This window comes from Haematobia irritans, chromosome 4, assembly GCF_050003625.1.
Source record: "Haematobia irritans isolate KBUSLIRL chromosome 4, ASM5000362v1, whole genome shotgun sequence".
NCBI classification, from domain to species: Eukaryota; Metazoa; Arthropoda; class Insecta; order Diptera; family Muscidae; genus Haematobia; species Haematobia irritans.
This window is the reverse complement of record NC_134400.1, coordinates 44,844,968-44,863,486: the sequence shown is the minus strand read 5'-3', so window position 1 is coordinate 44,863,486 and position 18,519 is coordinate 44,844,968. Positions and strand designations below refer to the sequence as shown.

The 18,519-nt window shown below is 30.9% G+C and overlaps 1 protein-coding gene across 3 annotated transcripts in view; it reads left to right on the top strand.

The window, feature by feature from the left end:
* The first annotated feature begins 4,163 nt into the window (after positions 1–4,163).
* The window catches only part of Sugb (Sugar baby transporter), a 52,066-nt gene continuing 37,710 nt past the window's right edge, over positions 4,164–18,519 (top strand). For all 3 annotated transcript variants that reach the window (XM_075304441.1, XM_075304440.1, XM_075304439.1), the window contains exon 1: positions 4,164–4,493. In XM_075304441.1, the coding sequence (XP_075160556.1) occupies positions 4,430–4,493 (64 nt within the window). In that variant the 5' untranslated portion in view covers positions 4,164–4,429. The remainder of the gene's footprint in view (positions 4,494–18,519) is intronic.

The following is an 18,519-nucleotide window of genomic DNA, read 5'->3' as shown; positions in this document are numbered from 1 at the left end:
CCCGTTTGTTTTAAATTCCAGGGAATTTGAAAAGTTTATGATTAAGGCCGGTATGCACCTCTAACGAAATTTCCTCCACATTGGTGTAACGCGCTGTTATCGATTGTTTACATTTTTCTTCCATATGCAATACATAGAAAACTGTGTTATCGGCATGAAACATGAATTTTGGCAAGAGCTGCATAGAGGAATTTAGGAACAGACATGCGATGCACCTCCAACCGAAATTTCCGTTACCCATAAGAAATGCATTGCTATATATTTGCTAACGAAACTTCCAAGGGGAGCAAATACTTTCGAAATCCCTCTGAGATCGGAATCGTATTTTGTTTTCTTACCACGTGTGGAAGCAAGAGTGTCTGAGGATTCCAGAAAAATAGAAAAATTGATTTCTTTATTGAATGGTAAATTGTCCAGTAAAAAAATTTCCAAAGTGCATACCGGCCTCCAGGTTTAAAGCTTCGCACCTCTTGCGAAAAATGCCCTTATAAGAAATGCATTTCTATTTATGCTAACGACATTTTCGGTAGAGTTAAATTTCGCAAGCAGGTATTCACCTCTAATAATTTTTTTTCACCATAACGGACAGGGAGAGTTTTTGAGAACTCATAGGAGCTACCATTTTATTGTTTGTTTTAATTAAGAGGTCTGCAAAAGTGAAAAACTTATTTGATGAATATATGGAACAAATATTAAAAAATGTTTAACCGTAGACAGCTTATCTACGTCTAAGAGACGTATGCAGTTTTTAGTTTTTCGCTTTCACAATAAATAAAAGTTTAGCCAAAAACGTATGTATTTAAATGATTAGGATTTGTATATAGAATCGGTGTAAGAACAAAAATGTAAAACAAAAATCCAAAAATTTTGTACACATTATGATAAACTGTGATACGTCCCACAGATGTATGTTTATGTAGCTTATCCGGACTTTCAATAGGTTAAGCTTTCTAGGGTTAATAGCGATCAGATGAATTAATCTCGTGTACATTATGTTTCTCTACACAAATCATTTTTTGTCGGAGACTTAAATAGATATTTGATACCGAAAATTTTGCAAGAAGTACATAGGTTAGTTGTAGTGGTGTCCGGTATTAACTCAATGACAAGGGGCCTCCTTTTTAAAGCCGATTCTGAACGGCATTCCACATTGCTGTGAAACCATTTAGAGAAACTTTGAGACAATCAACAATGTCACAATGTCGACAAGAAGTTTGAAATTCTACAAACAATGTAGTGTTTTTCTGGCTGAAATATTAGCAATAAGAGAGGTGGCTAATTGGCTGAGAAGTAATTTTCCAACAAATGTTGGCATTAATATATATACTCAGATAGTCAACCTGCAATAAAATCCTTGGATTCTGTATTCCTTAACTCGAAAACGGCCATCGACTGCCGCAAATCTCTCAACGAGATGGCTGAGCAGCACAATATTCACCTAATATGGGTGCATGACCATAGGAACATACCGGGGAACTGTGAAGCGGAAGAGTTAGCAAGGCTAGGAACTACCTTACATATTCCAGGAGAACTAGAATTTGTTGGTATGCCTCGGGCTACCTGCAAGCTCTTACTGCGTGAGAAGGCTGTTATGATGGCAAATTTTCGATGGGAGAATTGCAAGGGTTATAACGACACCAAGCAAATATGGCCCCATTTAAACTTAAACCTCACACTAGATATCTAGTGTTCTCAAGACTTCAGATTTCACTCCTGATATCGCCTATAACGGGTCGCTGCCTGATAGGCGATTTTGCAAAAACTATTGGCGTAAAGTATAATGACTACTGTATGAGCTGTCATGATGCGGAGGAAAAGGAATCAATTAAACACTTCTTGTGTGAGTGTCGTGCTTTTTGTGTAAAGGTGAGTACTATGTTCGAGTTTTTCACCAAAACACTAAATTAAAAGTGCAAAAATATATATGAAGACGATAACATTTTTATCAAGTCTCTGCAAATTATGGATTGAAAAGATCCAAGGAATTGATTGCAAATAATTTTATATTTTAAATTAGTTAAATTAGTTAATTAAAAAAAGTAACCGTGAAAACAAGCTGGTTTTCAGCTTGAAAACCGAACATAGTACTCAGCTTTAAAGGTGAGTACTATGATCGTAGCTCAGCTTAAAGGTGAGTACTATGTTCGGGTTTTTCACCAAAACACTAAACTAAAAGTACAAAAATATATATGAAGACGATTATATTGTTACGAATTTGATAATTATAGATATAAGTTTATTTAAATTAGTTTCCGTTAATTTAAAATTTCAAATTGTAACGATAAAATTTCGCTATCACTTGTTGGAATCATCTATTCATTTTCTAGTATTTTCCTGAATTTCTTTTATGTTCTTTTGTTTGCTTACCGCGGATTGTTGCGAGAGTCACCGAGATCTGTGAAGAGGAAGCCCTTGATGACTCAATTGAAGCGGCTGATGTGACGGTGGTTGAAAATTTGGATGGTTCTACGGTTCCTCCAGATAAATCTTCACCATTGTAAGGCCGCTTGTGCTCTCTTAAAAGTTCTCCTGATGAAAGGAGACATAGATATAGTTCTTATTCAAGAACCATACATATGTAAGAACAAGATCTGTGAATTAAGCACTCCGGGTTTCAAACTTTGGCGTAAAGTATAATGACTACTGTATGAGCTGTCATTATGCGGAGGAAAAGGAATCAATTAAACACTTCTTGTGTGAGTGTCGTGCTTTTTGTGTAATGCGCTTTACAGACTATCAGTTATTCCGGACGGAATGTCGGTGTTTGTAAAGAATCTTACAGTGTGTCGGATCGATACGACTTGTCGGCGATGACTAAATAATCGCTAAATGTGTTATCGATCCCATAAACATGCAGCAGTATCGATTATGCCTTCGGACTTAACTTATATTGTGCACAATATATGGGATATGTTCGACACGAGCACTGTCGTCCGGAATAACTGACAGTCTGTAAAGCGCATAAAGGTGAGTACTATGTTCGAGTTTATCACCAAAACACTAAATTAAAAGTGCAAAAATATATATGAAGACGATAAAATTTTTATCAAGTCTCTGCAAATTATGGATGGAAAAGATCCAAGGAATTGATTGCAAATAATTTTATATTTCTAAATTAGTTAATTAAAAAAAGTAACCGTGAAAACAAGCTGGTTTTCAGCTTGAAAACCGAACATAGTACTCAGCTTTAAAGGTGAGTACTATGATCGTAGCTCAGCTTAAAGGTGAGTACTAGGTTCGGGTTTTTCACCAAAACACTAAACTAAAAGTACAAAAATATATATGAAGACGATTATATTTTGATCAAGTCTTACTTTTACTTACTTTTTTTAATAAATTAATATAGAAATATAGAATTATTTGCAATCAATTCCTTGGATCTTTTCCTTCCATTATTTGGTAAGACTTGATCAAAATATAATCGTCTTCATACATATTTTTGTACTTTTAGTTTAGTGTTTTGGTGAAAAACCCGAACATAGTACTCATCTTAAAAGAAAACAGAGTACTCGATTATCCAGGACATCTCCAAAAATATGCAACACTGTCAGCTGTTTAAAAACAATCACAGAAAAGAAGTGAAATCTTGCATTTTTAATGTATGAAATGCTTCAATTAGTAATAAATATTTACTGCTGCGATTATTTATGCCACTGTATCACTTTGAATTTCATGTTTTTCGATAAAATAGTCACAATAAATTGCTATTGTGAATCGAAGAAGCGTCACTTTATCCAAATACATTCTGGCAACATCGGCGCGACTTGCACTGATGAGATGTTCTGGATAGAACACCAGTGCAACGATGTTCTGGATAGCCCATACAAATGTTGCATCCAGTGCAAAAAGAAAACAGCCCTATAGTTTACGATGTTGTTTTATATTTTTTTCTATGGATAGACACATGTGAGTACTTTAACTTATTTAGGCATCATCATCCAAATTTCCGTGGGATATCTTAATTATATTCTAACGGTCTTTTGATTACTAAAATTAATTTTAAGTGTTTGAAAAATATTTGAATTTTTGCAGTTTTCAAGCGGTTGTGTTTATAGGATTGTATTGAAGATATTGAGTACTCATTTAATTTTAACGAGTACTCAAAAAATTAGTCAGTAACGAGTACTTGTAATCAAATACTCTTTACTTTCCCAGAAGCAGCTGATAGTTTCATTTATGTTGTTGTGTAGTGAAGTCGTTTTTTTAATTCTTAATTGTTTATAACCTACAATTAAAAGTGAATATCAATATTTACATAGAAAGAGAAAATGAAATAAAAAACAAATGCAATAAAGGCAATTCCTGTTAAGTGTGATTTTAGTGAAAAGTATGCTTTTTAGCGAATCCCGGTTTTAGCAAATTATCAAACTAATTAGAAAACTCATCATATCAAGAACTAGTGCCACCACCACCACGACCTACCGACAAAATGAAACCTCGAGTTGACAAGGATTTATTGCCTATGAAGGCTCATTATTTTCTTTTTAATGCGGGTGAGTTGAATGAAGTGAATATTAGCTTAATTTTCCTCAATAATTGGTCCATCGTACTTCCATGCCCATTTGTGCTATTAGTTTTATGGCTCGAACGTGCAAAGTCTATCATTTGGAGAAATAAAAAACAAATAAAATTTAGTATCATCTTAGACGATGGCATATTTACCGACAATCTTCAAGTGGCTAAAATTGCAGTTATATTTATTTCAAGATAACCACACGTCGTCAACAAAATATTAACACTTTGACAACCGATGTCGACGACATAGGACAATCGAACACAGTATAACTTACCGCTTAATTTCTATCAAAGACCATAGAGTAGGAAGATATGAAATGAGGTTTGTTGGTACTTGTGTCAATCATACTTGTAAAAATACCACCTTGAATTTTGTATTCCTATTTGTACAGGGTGTTTTTTGGGCACAAGGACGAACGCTATTGAATTTGGAAGAACTCTGATCAAATTTAGATATAGCTCCCATATATATGTATCGCCCGATTTCGACAAATGGAGTCACATTGCGCTTTTTTATAAACCGATCGTCATCAAATTTTGCACATAGTAAAATTTTTCATCACCCTTGAAGTCTGCAAAATTTCATCGAAATCGGTTCAGATTTAGATATAGCTCCCATATATATGTATCGCCCGATTTTCCCAAATTTGGCCATAAAAACCTTATTTATTAAGCGATCTTACTCAAACTTGGCTTACTCTAATCTTTTATGGTACTGACAATTTGTGCCAAAAATAGTCGAAGTCGGTTCAGATTTAGATATAGCTCCCATACATATGTATCGCCCGATTTTGCCAAATTTGGCCGTAAAACACTTATTTATCAACCGATAGTACTCAAAGTTGGCTAAATATAATCTTATATACCTCTAACTGTATGTGCGCAATTTCATCGAAATTGGTTCAGATTTAGATACAGCTCCATATGTGCAACTGTATGTGCAAAATTTCATCGAAATCGGTTCAAATTTAGATATAGCTCCCATATATATGTATCGCCCGATTTTGAAAAATTTGCCACTAACAACCTTATTTTTGACCATAGGGGCCTCATTTAGTAACTGATCGTACTCAAATTTTACACAAAGTGACCTTCTGTGGTATCAATCATACGTGCAAAACATTATACAAATTGGTTCAGATTTAGATATAGGTCCCATATATATGCATCGCTCGATTTTGTCATATTTGGCCATAATACTTATTAACCTATGTTATTCAAATTTCAAATTTTGATGTACTGGCTGATTTTGACTACATGTAGCTCTTACATAAATCTATTGCCCTATTTACAGAAATTTGTATTTATTACCCACAACTAATTGACCGATTTCCTCTTTTTTAATAATGGACTCAATATTAGTGGCATACTAACTCTTTATGTTCTCCAAAACCTATACCAATGATTCCCCAAAAATGCTTATGTTTACTAATACAGTAGGGGTGGTTTAGTGTATTTAGTGTATGATATAGTCGGCCCCGCCCGACTTTCTACTTTACTCACTTGTTTTAATATAATTTCTACTTAACATAGAGACCCTACATCGTTATAAAACATAAATTTTCATTTATCAATAAATAATTATGATTCTATGACATTTTATATTTCTACTTAAGCTTTTTCGGCACTAAGTTTGGCTGCTTTGGAATTATTCCACATCGAGGTACTTCGACAAGTGCATACCCTAAAAAGATAAAATATGAGTATTAAAAAAACTTGTACGTTATATGGAATAAGTTTTCTGAAATAACAATAGCAGAGATTTTTATTCATGTCAAATGAAATAATTTTGCTTTCTGACTTAAAATCGTAAAAAGTTTTTTGAAATAATAATTTGGAGTCTTCCCTCAGTGTTAGATTTCAAACCCAATAAATTGAGTTGATAAACATTTATGGTACAATTTCATCAAAAAATTGAGTAAACGATAAGTTCCTTTGAATAAAGAATGGAAATGGAATACCGCATACTGTTCCAAAAAAAACCCTCATACCAAAAAAACCTTATACCCAAAAAATGGTTCAAAAAAAAAAAACTCAAAAAACGGGTAAAAAACCCTCATACCAAAAAAACGGTTCCAAAACAAACCTCATACCTCATAAAAAAACCTCATAGATGTTGTAGGCCAAATATTTTATTATAGTAAGGTCGTTTGTTCGCAACAATCAAATTTTCTGAAGAAACTAATGTGGCTTTTAGTAAATGAGGTAGAACGACAATATTAAAAATTGTTTTTCTTTATGCTGTTAGTACCAGCAAAGACCATTAGGATGAATACACAGTTTTATTATTACAAAACATAACAACGATGTCATAGATAACTTACAATATAGATAGATGTCTCGTCGGTTTCCAACCACGGTTGCCACAGTAGGTAGTACTCTACCAAAAATGGTAGATTGGTAGAATTCTTGGTACCAACTAACAGGTACTTCACAAATTTTCTAGAGAAATAAAATTTTTATATTTTTTATAGAAATAAAATTTTATTGTTGTTGTATACTTTTCCTCTATTGGTTAAGCTATTCTTGTAGTTTAGTCAACGCATAGTTTTAAGCTGAAATCAAAACAACATAATAATTAAAGAATAAACAAAAAATAACAAAAACGAAATAAAAACAATATTTCTAGAGAAATAAAATTTTTACAACATTTTCTATAGAAATAAAATGTTTACAACATTTTCTATAGAAATAAAATTTTATTGTTGTGTACCTTTCTCTATTGGTTAAGCTATCCTTGAAGTTTAGTCAACGCATAGTTTTAAGCTGAAATCAAAACAACATAATAATTGAAGAATAAACCAAAAATGACAAAAACGAAATACAAATTTTCTTTACTATATAAATTATATAAATAATTTCTATAGAAATAAAATTTTAACAAAATTTTTTATAGAAATAAAATTTTAACAAATTTTTTTATAGAAATAAAATTGTAACAAATTTTTTTATAGAAATAAAATTATGACAAAGTTTTCTATAGAAATACAATTTTGACAAAATTTTCTATAGAAATAAAATTTTGACAAAATTTTCTATAGAAATAAAATTTTGACAAAATTTTCTATAGAAATAAAATTTTGACATCAAAACAACATAATTATTGAAGAATAAACCAAAAATAACAAAAACGAAATAAAAATTATCTATACTATATAAATTATATCAAAAATTTCTACAGAAATAAAATTATGACAAAAATTTCTACCGAAATAAAATGTTAATAAAATTTTTATAGAAATAAAATTTGACAGAATTTTCTATAGAAATAAAATTTTGACAAAATATAGAAATAAGATTTCGAAAAAAATTCAATATAAACAAAATTTTGACAAAATTTTCTATAGAAATAAAATTTTGACAAAACTTTTTTTTGGAAATAATATTTTGACAAAATTTTCTATAGAAATAAAATTTTGACAAAATTTTCTATAGAAATAAAATTTTGACAAAACTATTTTTTGGAAATAATATTTTGACAAAATTTTCTATAGAAATAAAATTTTGACAAAATTTTCTATAGAAATAAAATTTTGACAAAATTTTCTATAGAAATAAAATTTTGACAAAATTTTCTATATAAAAATGTAATTTTAACTTATTAACTTATTCTTTACGAATCATCGATGACTCATGCAAATGTGACTGTTGCAAAAATGAATTTTCTGCCACTGGGTTTGTACTTTTCGCAAAGAAGAAATTTCTTCGAAATCAAATTTCGTATTTTATCTTGAATTTGTTTATAAATCATCTGATGCATATAATAGGTGGATAAATTCCGATAATTGTTCCGAAAATTTAAGTTTAAACAAAACAAAAGTCGAATATCAAATAGAATTTAAAATTTCCCTTTTTTCTTTGATTAAACTTAAATTTTTGGAACTGTCACACTCCGTTTCGATCCGGACATGAAATCTATATATTATATATCTATGTATTTTATAATTATATATCTATGTATATATTATATATCTATGTATTCTGTTTGGTACCATAAATAAAAATTAATAGCTAACGTTTTTCACATTAGGTTTAATTCGGTAATGAAAGGGTTAATAATGTTTAACGAAAGAACACTATTTTTAATACTATTAATCCCCATTTTCATGAAGCTCCGTTAGTGCTACGTTAGCTAACGAACTTTTGAACCGCATTATGAACATATCTGTCATCTTGCGTATATATTCCGTATGCCAGTTAGGAGCTTAACTGTTGAAAATTTTTCAGTTAAAGTTAACCGGAGAGAAGATATTTGCAATTTAATTTCTGTTAACTGGCAGTTAAAGCCTAACGGAGCTACAAGAAAACGGCCGTAAATTGGAAAAAGTTTGATTCTGGATGTAAGATTGATTGCTTTGGCAATTCCAGGCATATTTAAATAAAATCCAGTGTCTATTTGGCACTAATTATAACCCAATGTCTTCCTTAAGATGAAGTATGACCAGCCAAGTCTATTATTTGATAAATTATTTTTGACTTGCAAAGACTGTTGCTACTCGAATATAGAATTATCTATCAAAATTAAAAAAAAAAAAAAAAACAAAAAACAAATCTACCAAATTAAAAGGTTTGAAGATTTTGATCAAATTTTGGTTATGATAACGAATTAGGGTGTCCAAATAATAATTTTAAGTTTCCTTAAAATTGCTTCAGATTTCAATGTTTCCCATATTTTTATACCCTTCACCACTACTGTGGTACAGGGTATAATAAGTTTGTGTATTTGTATGTAACGCCAAGAAGGAAAAGTCTGAGACCCATCGTTTAGTATACCGATCGTCTTAGAATTAAATTCCATACAACGATGTCCGTCTGTCTGTCTGTCTGTCTGTTCATGTATTTTTTGCGCGCAAAGTACAGTTCCCCGGTCTGGTCATAATTGGCGTGTTCTTCAAATTCCGTACATCCGAATATTTTATGAGTGTCGAAAAACATGCAAAATATCAGCCAAATCGGTTCAGATTTAGATATAGCTCCCATATATATCTTTCTCCCGATTTACACTCATATGACCACGGGGGCCAAAGTTATACTCCCATTTACGTGAAATTTTGCAGAGATAGCAGAATTATTATTCTAACTATGCATGTCAATTTTAGTCAAAATCAGTTCAGATTGTATATAGCTCCCATATATACGTACACCAGAGTTGGGGAAATATGGTAGACTGTTTCATATTTTAGGCCCATTTTCAATGGGATTTTCCTCCAATTGACTGGATAGTTTCCACAGAGAATATATTTAATATGATATTTAAGTGTGTCAAGTTTGATCTAATTTGGTTCAGATTTAGATAAAGCCTCCATATATTCGTTTTTCCGGTTTATAAAAATTGGCAAAAATTCCCACACATTACACAAAATTCTGTGATGATTTCCCCATATCTTAGTCATATCATACACACTGTAATGCCAGACTTTCCACAGAACGGTTGAGTTTTAAATAAGGCTCCAAGTCGCCCGACTTGACCAAATAATATATCACAACCCACACTTGACCACATATCATGGCAAGATCTAAATTGTAAATATTACTAAAATTGTCATATATCTCGAATACATATGTATCGCCTGATAAATCATAAATGCTCTTTTGTACAATTGCATTAAAATTTCTCTCGCTTCATATTTCCCATATTTTTTTTACTAACATTGTGTTTCATCCCAGGGCGTTAGCCGATTTAAATTTCAATTCTAGAGTTTTTGTAACTAAAGGTGAGTATTAAGTTCGAGTTTAGCCGCTAAAATCGCTAAAGTGAAAACTAAATCAGTAAGAAAACTGCATGAAATTATACATATTTGTTGCAAATTTTATTATAACTTGATGGGGAAAAGCCAAAAATAAATTTTCACAAAGTTTGTATTCCTTAAAATGGATTATTAAAGAAAAGTAATCGTGAAAAAATGACGTTTTTAGCGGCTAAACTCGATCTTAATACCCACCTTAATTATACAATTATTTTTCGTTTTTGTAAAAGTACAAACAATTGTCTCCATTAAAAGTATTTGTATCTGGAAATGCAAACCTTTATATAGCTCCCAGCAAATTTGAAATTTGAGTGAGATGGTAACACAAATGTTTGTCTACATAGTGGTGAAGGGTATAATATAGTCGGCGCCGCCCGACTTTTGACTTTTATTACTTGTTTTATACACGCTTTTTGATTTATCTAAAAATCCAAATTTTTTTAAAAGCCGGTTTTCGTTTTCTTAACTTCCTTAAAATCGAAAACTAAAAATAAGTGAAAATGAGATTTAAACATTTATTTTATTGTAAAACAAAGAATAAAGAATTCATTGTTATAAAATGAATGTTTGAAAATAAACTAACTACGGAGTATTCAATATGTTCTTTCTGTATGATAGTTTTTTATGTTGGTTTTTGCGTATAAATAGATCACAATTGATGTGCTCAATTCACAAATGATTTTTTGTTTATTTTTTTATGAAACTTGAGCCTGAAAATAATCGTTTACGAAAGGGAGATGTCGGACTAGAAGTCACCAGTGTATTGTACAAATGCATTCGTTTGAGTATTATCAGTAGTGTAATAAAGTTTTTTTATACCCACCACCATAGAATGGTGACGGAGGTATAATAAGTTTGTCATTCCGTTTGTAACACATCGAAATATCGATTTCCGACTATATAAAGTATATATATTCTTGATCAGGGAGAAATCCTAAGACGATATAACGATGTCCGTCTGTCTGTCTGTTGTAATCACGCTACAGTCTTCAATAATGAAGCAATCGTGCTGAAATTTTGCACAAAACCGTCTTTTGTCTGCAGGCAGGTCAAGTTCGAAGATGGGCTATATCGGCCCAGGTTTTGATATAGTCCCCATATAAACCGACCTCCCGATTTGGGGCCATGGGCTTATAGAAATCGTAGTTTTTATCCAATTTGCCTGAAATTTGAAATCTAGAGGTATTTTATGACCATAAAGAGGTGTGCCAAAAAAAATGGTGAGTATCGGTCCATGTTTTGGTATAGCCCCCATATAGACCGATCTCCCGATTTTACTTCTTGGGCTTATAGAAACCGCAGTTTTTATTCAATTTACCTGAAATTGGAAATCTGAAGGTATTGTAGGACCACAAATACGTGCGCCAAAAATTGTGAGTATCGGTCCATATTTTGGTATAGCCCCCATATAGACCGATCTCCCGATTTTACTTCTTGGGCTTATAGAAACCGCAGTTTTTATCCAATTTACCTGAAATTGTAAATATTCTGGTATTTTAGGCTCACAAAAACGTGTATCGGATTAAGTTTTTATCGGTCCATTTGGTAATGCCTCCATATAGACCGACTTCACTTCTTGAGTGTATAGAAGGTGCACTGATCATGAAAATTGCTTGAAATTCATTGTAAAATTTCCAGATTTTACTTCTCGGGTGAAAATCTACAGATTTAAGATTTCAAATCAAGACGTTATTTTATAATTTTCTTGCACATTTACAAGAGATGTTAATGATTCCTCTAAAATTCAAACAAAAATGGTTCTTATAAATCCAGAATCTGATATAGTCCTCATAGGTGAAATCTTTAAATTTATCTTCGGGAAGTGTCCTCAAGCCCTCATGGAATTTCAAAGGAACCCCTAATATTTGGTTCATAGTGGTGGGTATTTAAGATTCGGCCCGGCCGAACTTACTGCTGTATATACTTGTTTTGTACTAATTACACTGAAACAAAGACGTTCTACGTAATATTAATGAAATTTGTCGTTATAATTGAGCCAACGAAATGGTTTCGTTGATACAATGAATCTTTTCGTTATTCTAATAAATTTTTCTATTTAAACATAATTATATTTTTTGACTTGTTAAAGAATATGCTTAAATTAACGCTATATGAAGTTCAACAGATGGGGATTTGTTATTAAAATGTACAATTTTAAGAAATTCCGAACTCTTTTGTGGGAAATACGAATTTCGTAAATCCTTATGCTTCATTTGGATATAATTTTTTTTTTCCAGTTCGTTTAAGTAAAGTCCCAAAAAATTATTAAAATGAAGGTACATTTCTCGTTTTGGGGAAATTTTAATTAAAACATAATTTATTTATAACTCAAAGTTATATTGGCTTTAGTGCCCTGGTGACTTCACTGTGTTTTGAGTGCATATGGCAAATATCACTTATGATTTATTTTATTCATAAAAATTTTGTTAACTCATTCTGTAGAAATATTAAAAAAAATGCGAACAGTCAACAAATTTTCTTATTCTATTAATAGAACAATATCCAATGTTTTGATGGGAAATCCAGTACTGAATTGACATATTTTTGGCAAATGCTAAAAACATTTATCATATCTGCACTTTATGACGCTTTTTTTCTAATTTACTTATATATGGTTTTGTCAATAAAAACGTCCGTATGAAATTTGACTTGCTATTTTGTTTTGGACCGAATTTATGTTACATTCTCCATATGACAGACTACATTATATACACTTTTTAAGCGAATATTTTTCTTATGTATGTTATATGTTATTATGCAATTCAGTTGAAATTAATATTGGCACGTAAGATAAGTTTCTATTTTTTTTATATATAAAGAGAGACCCATGCTCCTAGTTTTTGAGTAAAATCAATTGATAGAAGGTGGTGAGAAATGTTCATAGTACTGGTGTTCATTTTTCCAATAGTGCCTTGAGAAATTCTTCGTCGAATTCAGCAGGTTGTACGCTTTTTTAACTTCAGGCACCATACCTTTGTGCACTAGACACGTCTACGACGCCTTCTTCATACACACCGCATGTGCCTACAATGCCTTCTGCTGCATTTTGATCTCGATGAAAGATGTTAATTTTCTGCTGACTTCCATGAAGTGTTTTTCAATCTTTCGTCTTACAAGTTATTCTTAAAACAAATTCTTCAATATGATCGAAATATTAAAATGAATCTCAATTTGAGAAATTGTTGCTAATGTGTTCATGTCTACACGGACGAAAAAGACTTTTCCATATGTTTGGATGTAAAAATTATATGTTTGGACATTGGACGAAAACCTATGTTGTTAGCACCTATATTAACTGTTTATTTTCATAATTCATTATGATTGTAAATATATAAATAAATAAATAAATTATATGTTTGGAACTCAAATTTTTTAACACAATATTTTTAAGTGCAAGCATATAATGTTCATAAACTAGCATAACATGTTTAGGACATTTAAGTTAATATGTTAGAACATATTATTTTTGGGACATAAAATGTTTGTAAATATAATAGCTTAGATGCAAACATATATTAATTTGGAAATAGCCTATAAACATATATGTGCTTAAAAAGAGAGACCTAAAGAGTATGCTGCAAGTAAGCATGAAGTAACCAATTGGCGCCTTAAAAATATATCCACACAAAGAAAATTTCATTAAAATTTTTTACTACCACTGTATGCCGTAAGATGAAACATAATACAAACAATATTTTGTTTGCATCAATCCTGAAAATATATATGCTTGAAGCAAAATGTGTTTGGGGTATATGTTACAGAAACGATTTTTTTAAATTGTTTTTGTTGAGAATAATATTTTCCCAACAATTTCTCAACTTGAATTTTAACCTAATCCTTTGAAAAAAATTTGAAGGCTTTTTGAATATAAGCATTTCTCCAGTGCTTTTTAATTGTTTTAATCAAAAGTTTAATTGATGTCGATTGGAAAACTCAATCGGCCAAAATTTTCACTAATTTTCGTAACTAATTTTGTGTTCTTAGTTTGATTAAACAAGTATATACAGCAGTAAGTTAAATACCCATCACCATGAATCAAATATACTAGTTTCCTTTGAAAATTTCAGGGGGGTATAATATCTGTCATCAAATATTTTCCAAGCAGCTCAGTTCAACCAGTACGCTTCCCAAAGATAAATGTAAAGATTTTACCTTTTTTTTAGAGGAAACATAAGCATCTCTTGTAAGTGTGCAAGAAAATAATAACGCCTAGATTTGAAATGTAAAATCTGTAAATTTTTACCCCAATTATTTAAATGATTACGAGAAGTAAAATCTGGAAAACATGGAGGGATACACACAATATTCAGCACATCTAATTGTAGTTCTAGAATCTAGAACCCAAATCGGAGGGCCAGTTTATAAGGGGGCTATATCAAACACTGTACCGATACACAATATATTTGGCGCACCTCTTTATGTTCCTAGAATACCTCTAGATATCCAATTTCTGGCAAATTAGATAAAACTACGGATTCTAGAAGCCCAAGAAGTAAAATCGGGAGATCGGTCTGTATGGGGGCTATATCAAAACATGGTCCGATATTCACAAATATCGGATAAAAGCTACGGTTTCTATAAGCCCAAGACCCCAAATCGGGCCATCTTCGAACTAGGCCTGCGTGCAGACAAAAGACTGTGCCAAATTTCAGGACGATAGCTCTATTGTTGAAGACTGTAGCGTGATTACAACAGACAGACAGATAGACGGCCAGACGGACATGCTTATATCGTCTTGGAATTTCTCCCTGATCAAGAATATATATACTGTATATAGTCGGAAATCGATATTTCGATGTGTTACAAACGGAATGACAAACTTATTATACCCCCGTCACCATTCTATGGTGGTGGGTATAAAACATTATTGTATCAATTATTTTTTTTATTAAAAATTAAATAAATTATTTTGTTTACTGACTTAATCTTCCCACACGCAGAGAAGAAACATGATTGTCACAATCATATTCGAAGAGCAAAATAATATGATAGGAGCTATTTTTGCGGCGACCATGTAACATTTTCACCTGCAACCATGTTGGCTCAGTGAACATGGTTCTAAGAAAAAAAATTGTCCTCATCTAAAATGTTATTATATTGATAAAAAGAATTCTGTTTCCATTAAAAAGCAATGGTCACGATCTAAAATGTTATGGTATTCGTCAAAAATGTTTTTCTTCCACACCCTCACAAAAAATCGCTTCTGTAACATATACTCCCAAACACATATATGTTTTGCTTCAAGCATATACATTTTTGGGTATTGCCCAAACATTTATATGTTTGATCTCTTCCAATATATAATATGTTTGAAAACATATTGGTCTAAACAATATATGTTTGGGTAGTCTAAGTTCCAAACATTTTGTATTTTTGCATCCAAATTCAATAATGTTGTCTTCTAAAAAACAATATGTTATTATGTGAACATATAATATGTTTGTAATACAAACATTGAAGAAGAAATTATTCAATTTTATGATTTTTTTTTATTTTAATTTTACCTTTTGCCGGACGGGGATTCGAACAGCGGACCACACAGTTTGTAAGGATCAAAGAAGTAGCTGATCAATTGCCCAAGGAAAAATAAAATGTTAATTTTGTAATAACAAGCAACAACCACCAACTTAATTCAATATCGCTCCCTGTTAAATAGCGCTCCAAGCTACTAAACACATATATGTTTATAGGCTATTTCTAAATTAATATATGTTTGCATCCAAGCATATTATATTTACAAACATTTTATGTCCCAAACATAATATGTTCTAACATATTAACATATATGTCCCAAACATGTTATGCTAGTTTATGAACATTATATGCTTGCACTCAAAAATATTGTGTTTAAAAATTTGTGTTCCAAACATATAATGTATATGAAAAACAGTCTTTTTCATCCGTGCAGTTAAAATAACATGGTCACAACCTAAAATGTTTTGATCTTTATGAAAATACTTTTCTCATCGTCGACGCCACTTGAGAAAATAAAACACAAAATTAACTTTATTTATTTGTTTTTATTTATTTATAAACTAATTCATTGTTTATTTGTATTTACTATGTCGTGCCAGCAAACATCACATATTTGTACACACTCTATTTTGGTTCAATTTCAACAATAAGTAATCATTCCATATTTACTTCGGGCCCATCAAATGTACCAATGCAGACATCATGTAACTGCAAATAAAAATAAATTATACCATATATCAAAATGCAGAACAAAAAACAGGTACATTTTTTTTAATTTCCTTTCTTTTTTTGTGTTCCTTTTTTGTGTTCACATAAAACCACGTGCCACTTCTGAATAAATAAATTAACACACAACACAGTAATTCTGTATTCTCCGTCAATTCCAAGAAACAATCAACACACACCCAGAAAAAAGTGCCTTCGAAACTAAAGGAAAAAATTTTCATCAATATAGTTTATCCATTTTATTTCCATTAAGGAAAATTTTTGTGAAAAATAATAAAATTTACTCGTTTCAGTAAAAAAATCCTAAACTGTAAGCAGTTAGGAATAGTTCATTAACTAGAATAAGGCATGGAATTTTACTCATACTATTTTCTTCGCTGGGTATAAGAATTTACTACTGAAAAAGAAAATTTTATTCACCGATAACAAAGCATTCGTAAAAATAAACAAAAACCGAACTAAAACCAAGTTTCCTCAAAATTAGTAAAATTTCTTATAAAATGATAATTGCAACTTCCTTTATAATAGAAAGTTTTTCATACATACGAACAACACTTGGCATAGAAAAATATTTTAGTTCATACGTACTAAGAGGTATGCAATCCTTTCAAAACTTAAGGAAACACACTTGTTAGAATATAGGAAATTTTCCTAAATTTCTATTGTCTACCTGTAATCGATACCTGTCATCGTAATCGATGTGTTTGCGCGTGGGTGTAATCGATATATTTGCGCGTCGGTTGTTTTTTTAGTTGGAATCGCGTTGTTTTGGTATACGGAGAGATTGTTAAAAAATAATATGGTAAAATAATATAATAAATAACAAATAAAATATATAAAATATTTGTTATTTTAAATTAGTGAGAAAAATTTTCGTTTTTTTAAATAAATATATCAATGTTCGTGATAGTGTATAAAGAAAGAAAACACCAGCAGAATAACAACCCTTTCATTTGTCTTCATTTTGGAATCTTCAATTATCAGGTAATATTCAGTGACGCTAACCTTTTGCAACAAACATGTTTCATGATTTTTTATATTTGTAGGTATTGAAATTGTAAAAGGAGGACAAAATCGTTAGGCAGCAACTTATTAAAAGTGAAAAGTACAAGAAGAAGAAAAAGTGCGTTTTACAGTTGATAATATCACACGGAAATTGGAAATAGTGGATTAATAAACTAATATTTCAAAGAGATTCGATGCTGTTGATTCTTAATAAATATATTCAATATATTAATAAAACATGTCTTTTATTGAAGATAAAGTTGCTTATAGAAATAAATAAAATTGTATTTAAAAACGAAGGTAAGCAGTTCTAATTATGAAGTAAAAGTTTTACCACAAATGTGTAAGATTTGTCGAAATGAATGAAAAAATTTCAATAAAATCATTCCATATATTAATTCAAATTAGTTAAATTTTTTCATTCTGTAGTATAGTGGTATATAAATATAGGAAAATGGTAACTAATATATGGAATGCATTATTCCTAATTTCTACGAAAATCACATCGTTCAAACAAATAAAAATGTCTTTGGCGCTATACGAAGTTCAACTTTCTTCACAATGAGTTCATTTTAACTTAAAGAAGGGGTCACTTTTTTCTGGGTGCACTACTGACGCGCAAATTGAAAATCGTGTATAGCTGCTCAATGTTTTTATAAAATTCTTTTCGATGCAAAAAAATTAAAAAAATAAATGGTCACGAAAACAATGTACATGGTCTTTATGGCCATGTAATGCTTCTAGACATGTCTATACGCAAGCTATAAAAATACTTTTCTCTCTGCAAAAAAGTAAAAAAATTGAATGGTCAGGTACATGATTTTCCCGACCATATAATGGTCTCAAATTCTATCATTTAAATAATAGAACATGTTTGAGACATTTGAGAACCATTTAAATGCTTATTGCCAACATATATTTTTCTCCGCTCGAAAATTATTTTTACAAAGACAAAATACATGGTTTTCGCGGCGATTACATGCTCTATATAAGCATTAAATGCGCCAACCATGTCCAAACATGTTTTTTCTGTTTGATTAAAAAGTTAATT